The 22,785-nt window shown below is 45.7% G+C and overlaps 2 protein-coding genes across 2 annotated transcripts in view; both read left to right on the forward strand.

The window, feature by feature from the left end:
• Positions 1-5,660, forward strand: part of fat2 (FAT atypical cadherin 2) — a 69,945-nt gene extending 64,285 nt beyond the window's left edge. Inside the window, exons 26-29 of the mRNA XM_053428917.1 lie at positions 104-203; positions 297-454; positions 551-831; positions 2,994-5,660. Of these exons, the coding sequence (XP_053284892.1) occupies positions 104-203; positions 297-454; positions 551-831; positions 2,994-3,490 (1,036 nt within the window). The 3' untranslated portion in view covers positions 3,491-5,660. The remainder of the gene's footprint in view (positions 1-103; positions 204-296; positions 455-550; positions 832-2,993) is intronic.
• A 5,811-nt stretch (positions 5,661-11,471) lies between these two features.
• Positions 11,472-21,379, forward strand: mtnr1al (melatonin receptor type 1A like). The gene is made up of 2 exons (XM_053428389.1): positions 11,472-11,760; positions 20,610-21,379. The coding sequence occupies exons 1-2, from the start codon at positions 11,472-11,474 to the stop codon at positions 21,377-21,379; spliced, it is 1,059 nt and encodes a 352-aa protein (XP_053284364.1).
• The last annotated feature ends 1,406 nt before the right edge of the window (positions 21,380-22,785 follow it).

Below are 22,785 nucleotides of genomic sequence, written 5' to 3' on the forward strand. Positions count from 1 at the left end.
ACTTCACTAACATCCACATTCAGCTGGACTCTGAAACTCCAGTTTGTTCCAATCCTCCGTGTCTGGTCTGAACCTCCTCGGTCCTCCTCTTCTCCTCCTGCAGCTGCCACAACCTCCTCGACATCTGTTCCCCGAACCCGTGTCCCGGAGGCTTCGACTGCAAAGTCACCGACGGCTCGCTTCACTGCGACCCTCTGCCTCAGGTCTGTGGAAACTACAAACACTGAGTTATTAAGATGCTTTGTGAGTTTTAATATAAACTAATTAAATGTGTTTCTGCTGTCCCATGTGTCCAGAAGCTCAATCCGATGATCGGCTACATGGAGATCATGGAGATCAGTGCCAGCGTGCTGGGACTGGTGTTCCTGGTCGGCCTCTTTGTTTGCGTCAGGAAACGTTACGTTCAGCACAAGAAGAAGAAGAAGAAGCCGGTCTGCGTCCAGGACTCCAACGGGTACGAGACTCAGTCTTCAACATGAGACATTTACTCCAGTACTCCAGAATCTAACATTCAAATAATAAATCAAAAGTTCTCTTCTGACGCCTGCAGGTATTTCCAGCCCAGTTTGACCAAGAGCCTCAAAGCCAACAACCAGGAAGTGAACCCCATCGAGATGAGCTCCATGGGGGGGCCCACCAACGACCTGGACCACGCCCCCTTCAAGTCGCTGCGGCCCTGCAGCCAGATGGGTCTGTGCGGGGGCCGGGCGTCTCCTGCTAAGATGCAGGGGCCGGTCGTGTGCAGTGTGGCCCCCAACCTCCCGGCCCGCCCCCCCTCCAGCTCCGACAACGACTCCATCAGGAAGAACCACTGGGACATGGACTACGAAGGTGGGGTCGGTGCTGCTGGGACTTCAGGAGAGAGAACAGGACAACTAGTGCATTTTAATATTTGAAACAATGTTTACTAAGAAGAAAACATTTCTAAAACTTCACTGCACTGATGAGGAAACACAAACATCACATGTTAGAACCGGCTGAATGATTCAAGGTAAATGTAAACAGGTTTTAATTAGTCATGCAGAGCAGTGCATCATGGGAAACGCCTCACTGCCTGTCAGCACGCGACCTGATTACAATCAGGAGGACGAGACGTTGGGTCGACGACAACTCCTGTCGTTTGTATTCTACATTTCTCTCTCTCCATATTCTGTCATTACCTCCCTCCTCTTTTCAACGTTCTTCCTCTTCCTGGTTTTCATCCTTTCTTCTTCTTCTCCTTCCCTCTCAGCGCCTCAAAGGTCAAGTTGTGGAGGTTTTGACCTTCAGCTGTTTTGTTGACGTGTCTCGGACTCGACTGCGAACCAGCAAACAAGCAGTTTAAAGATAATAATCTAATCTTCCTCCTTCGTCCTCTGTTTCCATCTCCCTCTTGTTCCTCTTCTCTGAACTCAGATCCTCCTCCTCCTCCTCCTCCTCCTCCTCCTCCTCCTCCTCCTCCTCCTCCTCCTCCTTCTCCCTCTGATACATCCTCTTAACCTTGTTTTCCACCTCTCTCATCCTTTCTCTCGTCCTTTCTCCCTCGCTCCTCTCCTCTGTGGTGTATCTGTCTCTCTCCTCTTCTCATTGTTCTCCTGTTCTCTCTCTCTCTCTCTCTCTCTCTCTCTCTCTCTCTCTCTCTCTCTCTCTCTCTCTCTCTCTTTCTCTTTTTGAGCGCAGCATTCATTTTTCTTTCATGTAACGGATCAATATGGCCGTGACTCATACATAATGTGCTGTGTTCTCGAGACAGAGGCAGATCAGGCGTCCATCATGCCATCGTTCTTCTGGCCAATCAGAGACTAGAGGACACGTTCCTGTTGATCCTCACTTGTCGTCCAGATCGATGTTGAAGAGGAGGACAACATGTCCTCTCCACTTTGCTTCTGCTTCACCTCGTGACCTCAGCACCGACTCCTCCAGTCCAGCTGACAACATTATTCATTATACATCAACGTGAATAATTAACTTTAATTATTCCGGACAGTTTGAATATTTGCGATAGTTTTGTGTCGAGGTTTCCACTGAGACATCCTCTCAACCAATCACGAGTCAGTCTCGTCTGTCAATCATGTCGTCTCAGCCTGTTTCTAAATTAGCTAATTAAAACCAAACGTATCAGGAACATGTGAACAAACATCATTCTGATAAGAACAATGTGAAATGACAGAAACCGACTTTGAGAATAATTCATTCGACATGTACGAGTTAGAAGTTCGGCCCATGTCCCGTTCACTAACATGGAGGAGCTCATACTGGAGTCGGCCTCCGGGGGGCGATCAAGATGCTCTGGCTTCACTTTCATGAGGCGTCATGTCGTCCATCTTAACAAACAGACTGAGAAGTGAGAGCCAGTGGAACAGGAAGAGGTCACACAGAAGAATCTCAGACTTTCTGCATCAACTGGTTTGAAAACAAAGATGTGAAAGGTTCCAGGTGAAGCTGCTGTGACGTCTGATCGATGCTGAACAAGTTATTGATCTGTGGAAATAACACGAGCAGAGATTCTCTTCAGCCTGAACATATCTTAATAACTAGTTCTTTCTCTTTGTCTCTTTTCCTTTTCCTCATGTGTTCTATACGTCTCTGTTTATCAGTCTCTCTCTCTCTCTCTCTCTCTCTCTCTCTCTCTCTCTCTCTCTCTCTCGTCCTTCCTTTTCATCTCTTGTCAAACAAACGATTCCTCAGTTGTTGTTTTCAAACCCTTTAACAAATGAAATGTAAATGAGGTTCGATATTTTACAGTTTTGATCTCAGATATACAGATTCATAAATCTATGAAAGGCTCCTATCAACTCCTATCAACACAAGAGTGAAGGGGGAAAGGTTCTTCTGGTTCTGGTTCAATAATTAAACGACTTTAAGAGATTTCTGTTCCTCCTCAGATCCTGCCCCAGTGTTTATGAGTATTAATAATAATGTGTCAGGTGGATTGGATCAGTTTGTTCAGTCGGTGGCTGAAGCTCAGGATGGATCTTGTGATGTAATCATCTGAACTCTCTGGTTCTCCTCAGTTTACCCGGCGGATCCCGACTACTACGGCCGCCCGGTGGTCCAGGAGTTCCCTCAGTTCGACATCGTGGAGGACACGTACCCCAGCGGCACGGTGGACTCGCGGAGGAACTCTCGATTCAACGGCTTCCCCTTCCCGCTGGACCGCTGTGACCGCCGCGCCCCCCTCCCACCGTGCTACAGCAACCAGAACCTGGACAGCTTCCTGGGCCCCGACGGGCTCCCCCTCCCCCGCTCCCAGTGCCCCAACGAGTACACGGCCATCAGCTACTACCCCGCCCAGAACCCCCGCAGCCCCGACAACGTGTCGGGCGGCTACAAGAGACTCAGCATGCGTCTGAGCGTGGCCATGCCGTCGTACTCGGAGCAGGCCGACCCGCCACCGGCGCCCAACCCGGCCCAGCCGCAGACACGCCCCCCCGGGCCCAACCCCAGGAGCTACGACAGGACGAGCATGGTGGGCAGCGACTACGGGAGCTGTGAGGAGGTGATGTTCTGAGATCCCATGACCCTCTGCTCTTAGGCAGCTCTGAAGAAGAAGGACAAGGAGTCCAGCAGTGGGGGGGGTGAAATGTGAACAGTATTACAGACTCGAACCGTTTCAGAGTCAGAACGAGGCCAAACTTTTTCATTCTCTAAGCCTCGACCGGGGAGAGAATCTGACTCTCAGGGAAACGGGTCAGACACACAACTCCTGTCAACACACAACATGTGACTCATGACTTTAAATCTGATGTGATGAAACACGAGGTCACTGCGACCTTCACAGAAATGTCTTTGTGATGAAATCCTGAAAAGAGGTTTGATGAGGATGAAGAGTAAAAGCAGCTTCATCATCATTTCCACGTTCTGCTGGTGCAGGTTCGTCTCTGTATGAAAAGAAGAAGATCAGAAAGAAGCCGCAGGTTTAAAGTCACTGTTTCAAATCCCGATGTATTAAAAGTGACGTTAAGCTCATTTCACGCAGGAGAAACATCTCAGTGGTTGATCAGCTCCTTGTTGTGTGTCTGTCACGATGTTCGGGGGCTGGATCCTCAGAAGACTGGAGGGGCCGAGATGTTCCTCCTGAAGTTCATGTGTTTGAACTTTAAGATGTTTGTTCCTGTGGATCCTGCAGATGTTTAATCTGATGAACGAGTGTGAACTTTCTCTCTGGTGGAGATTCTGTGTTTGTGATGAGCTTCTTCTTCATGTGCAGCAGGAGAGAAAACGTCTGTGCAGCCATTTTTAATGTGCTTCAGCTGGAAGAGATTCTTGTTTTGGTCTCATTGTGCAAACTGAGTTTTACTGAATATTAGAGTCGAGGCTTCAGCCTGAAGATCGTTTTCTTCAATAGAAACAGATTTTCACATTCCAAACATTTCTTTAAAAAAGAATTTCAAGTTTTAATAATCTGTGTCTCGATGAATCACTTATAGGTTTTGGTTTATGAAACTTCGAATGACCTTCACTTATTAAATCTGTCTTTAAACAACTCATACTTGAGAAGTTTCATTTAACAAATATCCACAATTTTATACTTTACAAATATCTTCAATCTGAAACGAGTGAAAGGGATTATTATTTTTATTGAAGAATGATTGAAAATGAAATTAAAACTTATGTTAAATGTATCATATGAAAAAGAGAAAGAACAAACAAATCATAAAATCTGAGCAGCTTTTATCTGAATCTTACTTTTCTTATCAATTGTTCAGAAATCCACAGTCGATTAATTTCAGCTCTAAAAGTATTAATTTCTCAGTGTTGTTTAATAAAATAAACCTGCAGCCATGTTTGTTAAAGTACAACATAAACTGAGCCACAGTAAACGTACGTATATATAAATATATATTTTATAATTTGTCCACTCAACCTTTTCACGAGTGATGGTCCTGTTCAAACAGCCGGAATCAGGTCGCTGGTCGTGTGTGTCTGTGTGTGTGTGTGTGTGTTCAAGGTGTTTACAGCTGCTGTGGGGACGCAAAGGATGCTGGGTAATCTCGGAGCTTGAGCCGAGGAAACACGAGTGTTTAAAGTAAATTAAATGTATTTAGATTTAATTGTAAAAAAAACAAATACGTCCTAAACTCATTTGTGAAACGTTCAACTTGTTGGAGGAGTTGTTCTCCTGCTGTAACAGCACTTTACAAACCACACGGAAAAATAACATTTACATTTCAGAAAAAAAACTTTAAAATAAAACCTGGAGCGATCGCATGAACTTTACTCAGAGTATTATTAATACTTCTGTGCTTCATGAAGTTGATAACAGAGTTTTAAAGATCAGAGAAACTAAACTAATCCACTTTGTGCAGATTTGGAATTATATGTCGTTAAATGAGCTGAATCCTGTTAAAGATTTCTCACCATCGCTGTTGTTGTTGTTGTTGTTGATGTTGATGTAGAATCATGTTTATAACAAGATGTAACTATCTGCAGGTGTTGTGTTGTGCTGTATAAACAGTGTGTGCCTGTGTGTTGTTGTTTGTGCAGATTTCACTTGAATGTGCGTTTGTCTTCATTCATTCATAAAGTTTATTTTTCTATCAATGTGGGCTCCCCCACCCCCCCCCCCCCCATGTTTTGCTCTGTTTCTCTGTGAGAGATTTTTATTAAGATGCCATCCTTCTGTTTTTGTTTTCAACCATGTAAAGAGAATATGAATAAAGATATTATCTTCTATGAAACTCCTCGTTCGCTTTGTGTCGTCAGAAAAGAGAAAGAACATCTGTGGGCGTCTTCGTCTTCGTCTTCATCTTCTACGGGATCTGAGCCATCACAGGAAATCAGGAGGCGACAGTAAGAGAGAAATCTGTGTTGGTCTCAAACACGTGAGTGGAGCCGATGGTTTCAAACCAGTTCAACCAGCAGCTCTCAACTGTGAACCAATCAATCATCTTGTAACTTGAGCGTTTAACACATCGAATAAACAGCTGAGATTAAAACAACTTTCTTTCTTTTATAGAATTGTAGAAAACGATTTGTTTAAAATAATAATCTGGTTTTGTTAAAGTTCAAATCAAACAAAAGCAGAAAGTTCTGCATTTAGATCAATAATCATTTAATTGAAGCGACGCAAATCAACGTTCAGCAGGAAAATAACAAGCGAGTTAATTAATCTTATTATATCTTCTTTTGAACGAACAGAGAATTAAATCAGTTCAGCTCAACTTGTCACTTTTACTAATTAAGACTTTTGTGTCAAACAAAAATTAATAATCCAACAAGACATTAAAAACTCAATCAGACATAAAAATGTCAGCAAATAATAATGTTTAAACCAAAGATATGTTTTTTAAGGTCGCAGTGACCTTGACCTTTGACCATCAAACTCTAATCAGTTCATCCGTGAGTCTGGAAACGTTTGTTCAGAATTAGAAACGACTCTGGACGTGTTTCTGACAAACTCAGCAGCTTGTTTGTTATGAACAATATGAACAAACCTCAAATTACAGATATTTAATCTCAAATCTTTCCTCCTGTTTGTCCACTCACTCAGATTAATGAGAAGTTTAGAGCTGCTCCAGATCAACCACAGAGGGAAACATGTCAGAATGAGTTGAGTGAGATGAGGATGAAGATGTTTGGTTCACTCGTCTTCATCTCCTCATTAGTTGTGTACTTGTATTATACTTCTTCTACTTGATTGAAGGGTTAAACTAGAAAACTTTTAGTTTTACGTTATGATAAACTTTACTTTATCTTCACTAATCAGCTTAAAAACACACACAGTGTTTCCTTCACACCCCCGACCAGGCTTTATCTGATGATCAAACATGACGAAGGTGTGTGTGTTTGTGTGTGTGTGTGTGTGTGTGTGTGTGTGTGTGTGTGTGTGTGTGTGTGTGTGTGTGTGTGTGTGTTAGACCATGAATAATACTCAATGAGACATCACACAGCTTCGATTACTTCAGCACCTCAGGTGTCATCCTCATTATCCACCTGTGTGTGTGTGTGTGTGTGTGTGTGTGTGTGTGTGTGTGTGTGTGTGTGTGTAAGATGCTCTCTCACATACACACTTGATTCACATTGATTTTAAACAAATAGATGGAGGAAAATCCTGGAAAATAACAATAATCAAACATCGAGCGTGGAGCACGAATTATTATGTGTGTGTTGATGTGTGTGTTACACTGTGGGAATGTGTGTGTGTGTGTGTGTGTGTGTGTGTGTCTGCTCGTTGCGTGAGGCCACTTTAATAATCCTGTTTGGTGTAAACAACGCAGCAATTCACACTCAATCATGTGACTGTGGGCAGCGCGGAGCCGGGGGGGGGGGAGCGAGGGGTCAAAGGTCAGAACAAACCACTTTTCCAAGCTCCATGCCACTCAGGTAATTGAACACAGGTGGAACACATGAGGACTGGTGCAGACATTCACAAAGACAGGAAGTGAAGAAAGAAAACACACAAAAAAAAACAGGAAACAGAACACGGAGTGGGAAAACCAGAGACACAGAAACAACAACACATACAAACATATACACAAGGATATACATGAAACACGAGGTCATAATTAAACAGAAAACACTTTTAATAAAGAGGCGGAAAAACAAGAATATAAATATATATACAAAAATATAAAGTCACTGAAACAGACGGAATCAATAACGTGAGGAAAAATGTCACATTCGATTTTTACACCTGAGGAAACACAACGATCGATAAACAGAAACACAACTGAGCAGATCCCACTAACATAACTGGTTTAATATAAAACACAAGCTCCATTCAAACCAAATATACATCTGTGTTTTTAATGTATTAACTTGTAAAACACCAAGAATCATAAATGAGAGTTTAGTTTGAGTGGGATTCACTCCGGTCAAACTCTGAAAGGTTTTGTTTTATACTGAATAAATATCTGCATTTTAATATAATAATTGTGCTATAAAGATAAATGTGCCCTCATTTTAAATTCCCTGTTATCATCTGTTTATAATTTGTTTACTTCAAACACTGCAGGACACAAATTAATCAGTTTTATTGATTCCAGATAATTTTTTCTATATTAATAGATTTTTATGAAGCCAAAATACTTTTCTCTATCATCAATGTCGAGAAAAATCCATTCGCTCATAATGTGAGAAGAGATTTCTGACCCTTCTCTACATCAAGCGAATGTTCATGATTTTATCTGCGTTTTAATTATATTTAATTGGATTTTATGTTTAATAATCAATTTAAATGAATTTCCTTCTTTTTAAATGAGTGAACTTTGTCTTGTGCTCATGATTTTTTGAGCTCACAACTGATCAACGTCTCGTTCCACGTGAATCTAGTTTCTGCTTTTTGAGAACATGAGTGTGAGCATCGAACACGTAGAGAATAAACATGTTCATAAGTTAAAATAATAAACAGAATAACTAATGTGTGTTTATGTGTGTTATCTTTACCGTTGTGCATGAGAGTGTGCACGTGTCTCTTTGTGTATTCTCGATGCACCAGCGCTCGCATCACAAAACACACTTCACAGTGTTTATTCAAACAGGCCCTGGGAGCCCACGAGGGGAGTTTGCATACATAGTGTGAGTAAAGTGTATGTGTGCGTGTGTGTGTGTGTACGTGGGAGTCGACACACAAACACACACACACACATTATCCACAGCGGAAACTCGGGTGTTTCAAGCACCAACAAAGTGAATCTCCGATGAGGAAGAGGAGCGAGTATTTGCCGTTTGGATGAAAATCCAAAGAGTTGGTGAAGAAGCGTTTGATGTGGAAATGAATGATTCAGTTTATTTTACTGTACCCACACACCCCCACCTTCCTCCCTCCTCTTCCTCCTCTTCCTCCTCTTCCTCTCAATGTTTTTGGGCTGATGATCTAGATCCATCACCTTCCTCCTTCCTCCTCTTCCTCCTCTTCCTCCTCCTCTTCCTCTTGGTGTTTTTGGGCTGGTGATCTAGATCCATCACCTTCCTCCTTCCTCTTCCTCCTCTTCCTCCTCTTCCTCCTCTTCCTCTTGGTGTTTTTGGGCTGATGATCTAGATCCATCACCTTCCTCCTTCCTCTTCCTCCTCTTCCTCCTCTTCCTCTTGGTGTTTTTGGGCTGATGATCTAGATCCATCACCTTCCTCCTCCTCCTCTTCCTCCTCTTCCTCCTCTTCCTCTTGGTGTTTTTGGGCTGGTGATCTAGATCCATCACCTTCCTCCTTCCTCTTCCTCCTCTTCCTCTTCTTCCTCCTCTTCCTCTTGGTGTTTTTGGGCTGATGATCTAGATCCATCACCTTCCTCCTTCCTCTTCCTCCTCTTCCTCCTCTTCCTCTTGGTGTTTTTGGGCTGGTGATCTAGATCCATCACCTTCCTCCTTCCTCTTCCTCCTCTTCCTCTTCTTCCTCCTCTTCCTCTTGGTGTTTTTGGGCTGGTGATCTAGATCCATCACCTGCTTCACTCCGGCAGACTCTCACTCGTGTGTTGAACGGATCCAATCTGAGGTGATTTATAGTTTCTCTGCTTCTCGGCTCAGTTCAGAGATGAAACTCGTGTGATTCTTTGTGGGGATGTATTTTCCTCGTGTGGATCCAGTTTCTGAACTTCAGCTCTGGCGGTCGTGAACCAGGTTTGATTAAACACAAGATAATCGGAGAAACTCTGAATCCGTGACCTGTAAATAAAGATGCTCGACGTGTCTCCTCTTCCTCACACTGTTCACAAAATGAAGCGACTACATCTCGGATACAAACGCTGCCATCTTGTGCCAGAACTTCTTTTACAGCCTCAGTCTGTGAGGTCGCGGTCGGGGGCGTGGCCACGGTACCGAGGTCACGCCGATACCCTCGCTCGACCAATCGTGAGTCATTCATAGCTGTCAATCACAAAAACACTCAAAATGTGTGATTAGAAAACAATTTGATGTGTTTTCCATTTAATATATTTTCGCCCATGTCCTATCTGCTAACACGGAGGAGACAGGCTTTATGACTTTTACTGCAGCCGGCCACCAGGGGGCGACTGAAATGCTTTTGCAGTATGAGCGAGTGTGGAAACAGATCCAGGACCAGCAGCTGCCACGTTAACCTGATTTATGTCGACCCCATGCATCAGCAGAACGTGAGCATGATACAGGGACAGAAAGAAGAAGAAAGGATCTTGGTTAACATAATTGATTTGAGCGTTTTGTCTTGCAGCCGGTGTGAAGTTAAATTATTTTAGCTCTTTGGCTCCGTTCACACTGACTCTGCTCTGCAGGTGAATTACAGAAACTGGATTATTGAAAGTGTTTCTGAAGAATTGAAAGTTTGCGTGTTTTTCTATTTTCTGAGTCATTTCTGTGTTTTGGAGCAGATTTAAAAAGCCAATAACATCAAAGGGTATTTTTAAATAATTACCATTTACTCACTGGATGTTTCCAGCAGAATAATCGATCTGTTCCAGCATCTCAGCTGTGAAACGACTCAAAAGTCACATTAACTTGGTGCTTTTGTTTATTTCTAACATTTTTAATCTGATATATCACTAAAAACACTACAATCCTGCAGTGAATGAAATGAAGGTTAATGGAGAGAATGAACGAGCTGGTGCGTAAAGCTTCCTCCTCACGTGCCAGAGGAATGTGAAGAGTCCGTGAAGCTGAGGGAGGAAGATGAGAAGCTGAGGGAGGAAGATGAATCTGAGGTGGAACCGTGTTCCACACGAGTGGGAAAACCTGGAGGGATGAAACGATGAAAGGAGAGAAATGGAGAGAGAGAGGGGGGAGGGAGTGGAAGGAAGAAAGGAAAGGACAGAGGAGAAGATGAGGAGGAGAGCACATCACCTGAGGAGAGAAGTGGCAGAAAGAGAGATAGAGAGGGAGGGAGGGAGGGAGGGAGGAGAGACATGAGAGAGAGAGGGAGGGGAGAGAGAGAGGGAGGAGAGAGATGGAGTGTAGAAAGCTAGGAAGAGAGAGGTAGAGAGAGAGGGAGGAGAAAGATGGAGGGAGAGAGAGAGAGAGGGAGGAGAGAGGGAGGTAAGAGAGAGGGAGGGAGGGAGAGAGATGGATGGAGGGAGGGAGGAGAGAGAGGGAGGAGAGAGATGGAGAGAGAGAGGGAGTAGAGAGAGAGGGAGGGAGAGAGGGAGGGATGGATGCTATAAGGCGCGTGAGCTTCCTCCAGACGCGCTCTGTCGAAGTGAAGTTTCCTCCTGAATGATCGCAGCCCCCCCACCGCCGGCTCCTTCCGGTCTGAATGGAACAGGATCCTTGAATCACGGGATTTGTGAATGAGAAGCTGCAGCGCGGGAACTGTCCTCGAGCCCAGAGAACAGCGCGTGCTCTGTTTTGAATGGGAACAGACCGGAAACCTCGTGGCACGCGCTGGTGTTCAAAGGGCTCTCCAGGCGTCTTTCCGTTGCGCGCGGGAGATGTCCTGAGCGTAACGGTCCAGGTTCCGTCCCCCCCTCGTGTCCGGTGACGCTGCTCGTGTGGACACCGGGACAAACAGAAGACAGAGACTCACACGTGATGTCCGGGTCCGGGACCTGAAGACACGGATCCCCGGTAACAGTCCGACCGCCGTGCGTAATGCTGAATGGAGCGAGCCTCCGCGACCCGCTGCGCCTCGTGGACCCGAGGCACCTCCCGCAACTGATGTCCCTGGAGGACCATGAGCCCACCCTGGTGGGGGGGACCCTGGGGCCGCGCAACTCCACCCCGGTGGGGGGGGACGGGGCCCCGGGCCAGCAGCAGCAGTCCTTCCCCTGGGCGGTGACCCTGCTGGCCGGAGTCCTGATCACGACCATCGTGGTGGATGTGATCGGGAACCTGCTGGTCATCGTGTCCGTGTTCAGGAACAAGAAGCTCAGGAAAGCAGGTAGAAGCTGATGGTCCCAGTAGAGGCTGATGGTCCCATTAGAGGCTGATGGTCCCATTAAAGGCTCATAGTCCCATTAGAGGCTGATGGTCCCGTTAGAGGCTGATGGTCCCATTAGAGGCTGATGGTCCCATTAAAGGTTCATAGTCCCATTAAAGCTGATGGTTCCATTAGAAGCTGATGGTCCCAGTAGAGGCTGATGGTCCCAGTAGAGGCTGATGGTCCAGTAGGGGCTGATGGTCCCATTAGAGCTGATGGTCCCATTAGAAGCTTATTGTCCCAGTAGAGGCTGGGGGTCCCATTAGAGCTGATGGTCCCATTAGAAACTGATGGTCCCAGTAGAGGCTCATGGTCCCAGTAGAGGCTGATGGGTCATTTTTAAATGATTTACATGAATTCTCCTTGATACTGAAGGTTCCATGATTTATATAAATGTATTATTATTATTTCCATTATAACATTTATTACAAGTGAGTTTGTTTCATTGACATCTTTCACCTTTCATTTTGGTTTTAGTTGTTTATATTTGTTTGTATATATTTATTAACACAATTCCAAACATATTCCAATAGTTTCATCTTAAGATAAAGTCTAAGAACTTGAGTGTAAACGTTTAATTTATTTATATGAATTCATCACATAAACTAACACAAGAAATGTGGGATTTTATACAGAAATATTAAAATGTCACTATAAACTCTAATGTGAAATAGAAAGTAGTATTATTGGAACACAGAGTTTACACCATTATACACTACACCTGCGTTACTGTCAGAGGGTCGGTGGTTTGATCAAGTGATGAACATAGAGGCACTGTGTGTGTGTGAATGTGTGTGAATGTGTGTGTATATGAATGTGTGTGACTGTGTGTGAATGTGTGTGTATATGAATGTGTGTGAATGTGTGTGAATGTGTGTGTATATGAATGTGTGTGAATGTGTGTGAATGTGTGTGTATATGAGTGTGTGTGACTGTGTGTGAATGTGAGTCAGTAGCTGCTGCACTTGTTCCCTGATGATGAGGAATGTGATCTGAAGTTTTCTGCTCAGGCTGAAACGATCAAAAGAACAAATGTGGTCAGACGTGTTGCTTCTGTGACTTTCTCCATCTTTGCGTTTGTCTGGGGACACGGAGACGTTGAGCTGCTGCAGGCGCTCGGGTGGCGTGTTGTGTTTGGTAGATCTGACAGGAGATCAGTCAGCGTTAGTCTCTGACGGGAGATCTGCCACGTCGGCTCTCGGTCATGGAACTGAAATCAGTGAAGCCCCAGTCGGACGCTCGGTGTAATGGATGTGTGAGTCTGATTGAAGCCTCAGACCGATGTGCACCTCGAGCCCTGAAGAGCGCCGCTGAGCACCAATCACCTCAGGACGCCTCAGACAGAGAGGGAATCAATCCAGGCTCCTAATGGTTGTATCTCACTCAGCAGCGTGTTCCCACAGTGAAACCTCTGAGTGAGGACTCTGAATATTGACGGCTTGTTCAGCCTCTTACAGTTTAATGAAGCAGTGAAGCCGAACTTCCTGTGAAGCGTCAACATGAACAGTACTGGCAGAAAATCAATCCCCCCCCCCCCCCCCCCCTCATTCCTTCACATTGCAAGACAGTTGCTCAAATAAACAGGAAGCTGAGAATCTGTTCAGTTTGAGATTCAGCGTCTCGGGAAACTTTAATACGACAGACGTTTGGATTTAAAGTTTAAATGAGATTTGATGACGCTGCAAAGTTTTCTTGTCGTCTCATGGTTCTGCAGCCGAAGTGTTCTGGACGGGACGGAGACGCTGCTCTGTGTCATCCATCCATCCATCCATCCATCCATCCATTTGCCATTATCTTCACCACTTATCCACAGGGTTCTGGATCAGATCCCAGCCGACAGCGCCCGGTCAGACTCAAGGTCAATCTAGAGTCTAACTGATCCCTGCTCTGGATGACGAGGATCTGGAACTTTACTGTTTTTAAATCATTGCTGTTTTTTATAACTGGTTTTTATTGGATCTAGTTTGTTTTGTAAAGTCTTTCTTATTTAAGTTTTGTCTCGTTTTGTCCTGTGTTGTTTTATTCCCTTGCAGTTAGTCAACACTCTGTAACCTTGTTCAGATAAAAGTTCTATAAATTAAGTTGTGGTATTATCTTAATTATAATAAATCATATTTATTATCACCTGTTTTGAGCCACATCACCCTCAGCTCTCCTGATTAGACATGAGCCTCAGGTCCGGCTGCTGAACCCGATCAGCAGGTTCTCTGCTCGGATCCTGTGAAGAAGCTGAATGTGTTGAGGTCGGAGGTTTCAACATTAGAACAATATCATACTGGTATTGTTGATGGGATATGAGAATATGAACCTTTGGACTGTGTATCTGTATCAGCCTCTGGGAGAAGTAATCAGAACACACTGGAGATCAAGGAAGAGGGGGGGTGATGGGTTTTTTTCCACTGCTGTGGAGTACTGTAGTACTGTGAAGTCTTGGAAGTACTGAGTACTGTGTAGTACTGTGAAGTACTGAGTACGGTGAAGTTCTGCTCCTGATGCTGCTGGTAAAACCGTCATGTTTTTACCATGGCAACCAAATGAAGTGCTTCGTTCTCCCCCCCCCCCCCCCAACTGACCACACGCCCACGTCAGACACCCCCCCTTCTACAAACCAATCAGAGTCCAGTATTGGCAGACGCACACCTTGTCAGTGATGACGACAAAATCCTTTTGTCCCTAAGTTACACCTTGTCCTAAAGCTTGTTTGAAAAAGAAACCGTTTAAGGATTTCAGGACATTATGAAAAGAGGAAAAATAGACAAATGTTTCAGCAGATATTATAATCATATTTACCTGAACAGCCTGTCCCTCCTGCAGCTCATGACTCGTTTCATCACACGGAGACGAATCAGAAAAGTCTGAAACGTTTAGAGGTGGAAAACAGGATTGACTGTTCACCTTCTCTCATTTGTTCTTCTCTCCACCTCCTCATTCATCTGATCTCCCTCCTCTCTCTTCCCCTCTCCCCCTCCCCCCTCCCCCCTTCTTCCCAACTCTTGTCTCTAATCATCTCCGGCCTCTTCCACCTCCTCCCCCCTCCTGCCTCCCTTGTCCTTTCCACTTGATTCATTACCTTCACACTCCTTCTCCTCACCTCTTCTCTGCTCTCCTTTAATTACTCCTCTCTCTGCTCCTCCTCTTCCCCTGTAGGGTGACTCCTCTCTTCTCCTGCCTTCCTGTGAACCCACTCATCCATCCATCACCTGTCTCCATCTGCCCCGTCAGGAACACATCTCCTCACATCAGTGTGAGAGGATCTGCTGGAAAACAGACAGATTATTTAGAATCTGCTCAGTGGAGCTGCAGCAGAAACACCTGTAAACACGACTGTGTGTCTTCATGTTCTGTCTCTGCTCTGTCGTATGGAGACATTCATCTGAACATCAGGTTTATAGATTCATGTCTCACTGCTACAAGCGTCTAAAACACAAAACATATTGATCCAAGAGGTTTATAAATATAAAAAACTCACTGAACGTAACTTAAATGATCGTGAGTCAGAGGAAGAGAGAACTCGGCTTTCTGCTGCAAACAGGATTATTGTTATAACTATTATAGTTTTTATTCTAGATGGATTTGAATGCAAACAACAATCTCCCACAGCCAGTTTTTTAATCTGGTTCCTCGTCGGGATCCCCAGGTTCCTTGAAACGCTCTCGGCTGGTGCAGTTGTTATGGGTTCGAATCCCTCAGCCTCCGACTTCCTCCCACAGCCCACAGACATTCAGAGTCGGGTTAATTGGAGTGAAATTGTCTTTGCATGTGATTCACTGGAGACCAGTGTAGGATGAACTCTTCCCATCAGCTGGGATTCACATTTAGTTTGTATCACAACAGACATTATCTCAAGGTCCCCCCCCCCCCCCCCCCCCCCCCCCCAAGCCCCCGGGCTCTGCCGCCTTGAGACCCTCGAGAAGATGGATGGATATTAACACCTGCAGTGATCACAGCCGATCACTGCCACTAACCTGACAAACAGTGAAACAGCACGAGGCTCGATGTACGTGCATCATTACAAACCAGACATGGCTCCATAGTTCTGAACTCCTCCTCTGGGTCCAGACTCTGGTTGAAATGGTTCCGAGTCCGTTCAAACCAAACAGGACGATTCATCAGCTTCTCTTCTCTGTGATAAATGTCACCACAGATGGAGTCTGGTTGGTTTTTACGGGTCGGGATGATGCGAGGCGGCAGATTGATGTTCTCTGTGTTCTGAACTGATCCGGGTCCGACAGCTGGAGACGAGGAGGATGTTCTGAAAGCCCCCCCCGCCCGCTGAGGGGATTCACACGTAGAATAAACCCGTGATTCTTCTCTGACCTTCAGCCTCATCACAACATCTCAGGACGCAGCGGAGCTCACAGAGGAACTCCCATGAATCTCAACGAGCCCGAAGCTCTCAACTAATTAAACTGATTATGTTAATGAGCGAACTCTCGGCAGAAGGTCACAGCGACCTACACCCAGTTCAGTTTGTGAAGAGCAGATGATCAAACTTCATAGAGAAGCTGCGATTAAAGAAAACTGTTCAGTGGTTGTTTGATGATTTTTCTTTTTCCGCTGTTTGAATCCACGGTCAGTTCATCTCAAGCTGTTGTTGTTGTTGTTGTTGCTTCTTTCCTCCACGGCTTCATGGAGCTGGAAACTTTAAAGGTCACGTTTTCAAACCGACCACCTCCCCCCCCCCCCCCCCGTCTGAGCTGAACAGATAGTTTCCTCTTCGTCCAACACACAATCTCAGGTCACCAGAAAACAGATGAAAGTTTAGTTATTGTGTGTTTTGTGTTGTGTATGAAACTCCTTCTGAATAAAACCTGGTTTCTGCTGCTGAGCCACAGAGAAACGAGTCGACAGTGGAACAGGTGGAGTTTTATGGAGGCTGCAGCTTTTTAACTCTTCTACTGTTTGTTGTCATAAATTTATTTCATATTTGTCTCAGTGGAAGACGGCTCAGTCCATGTTGTGCTGAATGGATCCTGCTTGTTAACTACAGGTTTTAAGGTAACACGTGGAGTAATGTAATGTGTTGTAATGCCCCCCCCCCCCCCCCCATCATCAGACCTTCACAGCTCCGGCAGCAGGTGACTGAGTCCCTATAGAAACAGATAATGCACCTTTTGAAATGGGCCATTTACTCTGACACAACTCTAAAGGAGAATGATGTGTGACAGAGGGACGACGCTGCTGGCGCCACTTCAAGCCAACACAACACAACACAACACAACACAACACGATTCCACCGAGTTCAGGACCAGGATTCAATAATCAGCCTCATGAATCGTGTGCACGAAGCAGATCTGAGCTCAGCTGCAGCTTGAGTGAAACTTGGACCTGTTTTCTCCAGAATCTGCAGCTCTCTGCAGAAACATCTCAGAACCGGAGGGATCTGGATGCATCTGGGTCACGTTTGAAGTTATTTGAAGTTTACACAATTCTTCACTATAATACACGTGACTCATATTCAATAGAAGAAGATTCTGGTTCAAGATTTAAACACATTATTTTCGTTCTAAACTTGGAGAAAATAACATTTTTAAATGTGAAGTTTGAAGTGATTTTCTCTGGAAGTTCGTTGGCAGAGCGTCTGTGGAGCATCCTGACATGTGGACAGCAGGGTCAGAGCCCTGCAGTCAGCGGGGGGGCACAGTGAGTCTGGTAAATATTCATGGGTCAGAGGATTTGATAGTGTTTGGTGACTGGAAGCAGGTTCTGTCCTGAACTCTGCACGGAATATGAAACCGGGGGGGGGGGGGGGGGGGGGGGAGACTCTCTGGCTGCACTGTTATAGTAAGAAAGTGAAAGTGTGTGTCAGGTACCTGAGCTACCGGGGGGGAAGAAACCTGGTGAACCATGGACGTACTGACAATGAGGCAGAATGGTGTGTGTGTGTGTGTTTGTGTGTGTGTGTGTGTGTGTGTGCTGTTGACAGTGGACTTCATATCTTTACTTCATATCTCTCAGGTGGAGGGAACTGCATGTGCTTCACTTGCTCTTATGGACGCACAGCAGGATGCTTCTTTATAACTTTATACTCCCAGGATAACTTTATTAAAATCAGTAAAAGTTCCTGATCCTCAGCGAGCAGAGGTTGAGATGTTAGAACAGGAGACAGGAAGCTCAACGGCCCAGTGAACATCAGCTGTGCTCCTTCCCAGCGTCAGACAGGAAGTCACAGCCTCTGTGTTCCCTCTGACTTCCTGTCTGATGCGTCTGACCTGATCCAGAGCACCTGCCCGACCTTGAGCTGCCGCGGCTCCTCTGGGCCCGAGGATCCAGAGGAGCTGCCACAGCGCCGTGATTTACTTCATCTAATTTCCTTCAGCTGCTCGGACACTTCATCATTCACTCCAGTTCTCTGTGTTTGTGTGGAAGAGGACCCGTCTGCTGCTGCTGGAGGAAAACAAACCCTCGTCTTCAGCCTCACACCCGACGATCCTCGCTCAGGAATCAGAGAAATCTCAGCTGTCGTTGTTTTTCATCGTGGGACAGAAATGTTAAATTTCCGGTTCATTGCACTGCAGCTTCAGAAACTCACCTCCTGCAAGTTTGAGAGGAAGCTCCACAAAACCTGAGGTCATCTCACAGACCTGAAAGTAAAACCACTTCCATGTCCTCGAATCCGACGTTTATCAACTATCATCACATGTTTCTTTACAACTTTCTAGTACAAGGTTTAGTTAGACAGAAAAGGTGTGTGTGTGATTGTGTGTGTGTGTGTGTGTGTGTGTGTGTGTGTGTGTGTGTGTGTGTGTGTGTGTGTGTGTAAGAACAACAGGCTTCACGAGGTTCCCGCGGCGGCTCCTCCTCCTCCAGCAGATCACACTGGTTTTAGATCCGCTGCATTAATTTGCATCTTAATGTGTAAAAAAACGACGACTTTGAAAAGATCACAGGAGTCTGATTGAAATCTCTGCTCGTTAATTCATCATGTTTCTTAATGGACAGACTCATTAGCAGAGCAGGTCGGGTTTAATCCATCATTACACCTGACTGCTCTTTGTGGAATTATGAGAAATACATTGTATGACTTCATTTTTGTAATATTACGACTTTATTCTGAATTTCTCTTCTTCAACTTGGTTCTGATTCTGTCGGGTTCCGTCTCTTCTGTCAGATAAAACACATCCTGGTATTTAAAGGAACATTTACACTTTATAAATCTGTAACGAGGCCACGACACTTTCATCTGAAGCATGAAGCTGTGAATTAATCAACGGTTCAAATGGTTCTAATGAGATCGACCCAGGCAGCTTCAATGTCTCCCTCAGTCCCTGAACTGCTCAGGGAATTGAACCTCTAACCATTGGCTCCATTGCTCGTCCTGGCTCATTAACACGTGGCTCCGGCTGACACCGAGGGGCCATGTTGTTGTTGTGAGTAGTAATGAAGACAGAAGCAGAGACTAATGCATTTTGACACGTCCCTCGTCTCTGCTCTCTGAGCCACAGCTCGTCTCTAACCAGCTTCTGGGACGTGAAGGAGACAAAGACCTGTCGTCCAGAATGTTAACCAGAGGCCCCTTGGTAATGAAGAGGGAGTGGGGGGGGGGGGGGGGGTAAAGGCTGAGGCAGGTAGAACGAGGTGTGTTAAACGAGCGCTCCCGGCGTGAGGAGCCATGTGGACCAATAAAAAGCTTCAAGCTCAACGTCTCGATCAGGCTCACGAGAGTCGAGTGGAGGTTCAGGTTCAGTTAGTGAAGACCGGAGCGTCGTGTGAAGGTGAAGGTCGGACGAGGCCTGTTCTGTGTGATTATCTGTGAGGGAGGATGTCCTGGTGGCAGGGACACGATAAAGTGACATGTGGGAGAGAAAGAAGAAGGTCACAGAGAAATAACATAACATCCAACAGCAGCAGAAACAACTTGTGATTTTAATCTATATGCAAGATGAGCATTGACCTGTGTCGTTTCTGGATCAACGAAAAGCAAATGTGTGTTTTTCGTGGAAATTGATGAAATCAGGAGGGAGGAGAAGAAAAGACGATCACACAGAGAACTCACAACGCTGACGATAGAAAAACACTGAGTAGGAAAAAACTCAGTCAAAGTTTAAACCTGAAGAGTAAATGAGATAGAAACTTATAATAAAGCAGCACAGCAGCAGGTCAGTTCCATTAAGAGGAACTCAGCTCGGTTCAGTCAGAGGTAAAAAGGAGAAACTCCTGATTCAGCCACACAAACTTTTACATTTCAACTGCCAAACTTATTGTATTGTCAAAGAGTAAAGTATTTGAGTGAAGATATTTTGAAAACCAGTGCTCGACCACGTCAGCCCAACTGGTTCCCAGCTTGTACCCCAGTTACAGCTGTTGTCTGCAATAAAACCCAGTGTTTACTGCCTGTGGAACAACAGTGTGAACTCTCTTTGTATTCGCACAAATTGTGTTTATGTGTGTGTGTGTGTGTGTGTGTGTGTGTGTGTGTGTGTGTGTGTGTGTGTGTGTGTGTGTACAGGAGTGGGAGGGTTGTGTTCATTAGCCTCTATCGATGCTGGAGGCATAAAAAGTGTGGGTGATGAGGTTTAATGATCCAGATGCTGTTGAAGTGAAGTCGGAGGAGAATGTTTGTTTGGTTTTATGTTTTTTTTGTTTACCTGCTTCCTGTTTGTGTTCAGTCGTTCTGACTCAGTGTTTTGTTTTTGTCTGTGTTTTGCTGATTTTCTCTTGTTGTGCTGGTTTTAAGATCCGTCTCCCTCTCTCTTGTAAAGACTCAGTGACTCAGATTTTTACCCAAGTCCTCTCAAACACATGATTTTACTTCTAATATAATAAGAATCCTTTCTTCTGACTCACGTCTTCCTCTTCTCGCTCCACAGGAAACGCCTTCGTGGTGAGCCTGGCCCTCGCGGACCTGGTGGTGGCCATCTACCCCTACCCGCTGGTCCTGACCGCCATCTTCCACGACGGCTGGATCGCCGGCTACATCCACTGTCAGATCAGCGGCTTCCTCATGGGCCTCAGCGTCATCGGCTCCATCTTCAACATCACCGGCATCGCCATCAACCGCTACTGCTACATCTGCCACAGCCTCAAGTACGACAAGCTCTTCTCCAACAGCAACACCATGTGCTACGTGGTGCTGGTGTGGGCGCTCACCATCCTCGCCATCGTGCCCAACTGGTTCGTGGAGTCGCTGCAGTACGACCCCCGGGTGTACTCCTGCACCTTCGCCCAGTCGGTCAGCTCGCTCTACACCATCACGGTGGTGGTGGTGCACTTCATCCTGCCGATCGGCATCGTCACCTACTGCTACCTGCGAATCTGGATCCTGGTCATCCGGGTGAGGCGCAGGGTGAAGCCGGACTCTCGACCCAAAATCAAGCCGCACGACCTCCGCAACTTCCTCACCATGTTCGTGGTGTTCGTGCTCTTCGCGGTCTGCTGGGCGCCGCTGAACCTGATCGGCCTGGCGGTGGCGCTGGACTCGCGGCTGGGCCGGGCCATACCGGAGTGGCTGTTCACCGCCAGCTACTTCATGGCGTACTTCAACAGCTGCCTCAACGCCGTGGTCTACGGCGCCCTGAACCACAACTTCAGGAAGGAGTACAAGAGGATCGTCCTGATCGTCTTCAAACTGCACTGGTGAGAGGAGCGGCCACCAGGGGGCGCTTGTTTTAACTTTTACAGAGACGGCCATGATGGAGAGAAAAGGACCTTGACCTTGAAAAGGAGGAAAAACGCTGTAATGATGGGAAATAAAACCCTGGAGGAGGAGCGGAGGTAAGAAGTGAGATAAACGACTCAGTGAAGACTTCAGGGAAACTGAGCGACTCAGACAGGAAACAGGAAGTAACTTAGTAACGTGTTTCATCACGACCCCGACCAAGTCATGACTTAGTGTTTGAATTCAAATACAAGTTGTGAGACATGTTTTCATCCGTGTTGGATCATGAATGTTGGATCATCCAATCGACTTCCTCCCCCTGATTCCTTCTGATGCACGAACTGAAACTTCAGGACAGAGAAACTGTGAAATTGACTTTCAGGTTGATTTCACACCTGAAGTCTGAAGCAAGGTTCTGTTGAGTAGAAAAACAAATTGTTGCTTTAATTGTTTAGAGCATCGAGGAGGCTGAGAGTTAGTTCTGGTTGTGTAAATCAGTTATTTAAATATTTTAAATCATGCGAGTTTGTGGGTGACCCTGAGATCTCAACACACTGCAGGTAAACACAAGCAAATACATGCAACACAAGCAAACACACAACCAAACTGCAACTCATCACTTTGCTCATTTTCTAAAACCACAGACAAGTTGCCGACTTCATAATTTAAACACGTCTCATCACTTTGTTTCTCCTGGAAACTCTTCTGTTGTCGTTTCTGTCGCTTGCATCATGTTTCTGGATTGAATTAATTACGAGTCAGTGTTTTGTCCACTTGCATCTGGAATCTGCAGAGAGTTGACGTCTCAGGGCCACCGTAGTTTTTAAAAGAAGGAGACAAACTCTCCGTGGAACAAAGAAAGACAACGATGGGAAGGTCAGACAAAGGTCAGACAAAGGTCAGACAAAGGTCAGACAGAGGTCAGACAGAGGAGGAAAGACATGTTGCTGAACCTGAGCCACAAATATGATTTTCAAACCTCCAGCTTGTTTTGTCCCCGCCTGACGTCCTGGGCTTCACATGCACGTCCCTGCTTGTCCCTCGCCTCAGTTCAGATTGAACGAGGACGGCTCCTGTGAAACGTCTCCACAGAACTTTAACCACAACAGACCTGAGCTCAGTTTCATCTGAACTCGGTTAGAGAAAGAAATTACAAGCAGTCGGGTGAGAAGTTAAATCTCTGGAGGTCGACCGGGCGTTAAACGAGTCTTTAGAGAACAAGGATCTGAGACACAGTAGATCTGTGGACATGTTCTGATCCTGTGTGTTACTGCTGTCTTGTGTTGTGGAGCCTGAACAACACAGGACACACGCGCCCCCTGGAGGCTGCGTTCACACCCACAGCTGCACCGTCACAGACAGAATCCACCGTGAGTCGTTTCTCCTTC

The sequence above is a fragment of the Pleuronectes platessa genome, chromosome 8 (assembly GCF_947347685.1).
Source record: "Pleuronectes platessa chromosome 8, fPlePla1.1, whole genome shotgun sequence".
Classification (NCBI taxonomy): Eukaryota; Metazoa; Chordata; class Actinopteri; order Pleuronectiformes; family Pleuronectidae; genus Pleuronectes; species Pleuronectes platessa.

What these genes read in the sequence shown, in the direction of transcription:
- mtnr1al (XM_053428389.1), top strand. Translation starts at nt 11,472, where the DNA reads ATGCTGAATGGAGCGAGCCTCCGCGACCCGCTGCGCCTCGTGGACCCG. An exon ending in CAAGAAGCTCAGGAAAGCAG is followed by an intron (nt 11,761 to 20,609) that starts GTAGAAGCTGAT and finishes CTCGCTCCACAG; the next exon opens with GAAACGCCTTCGTGGTGAGC.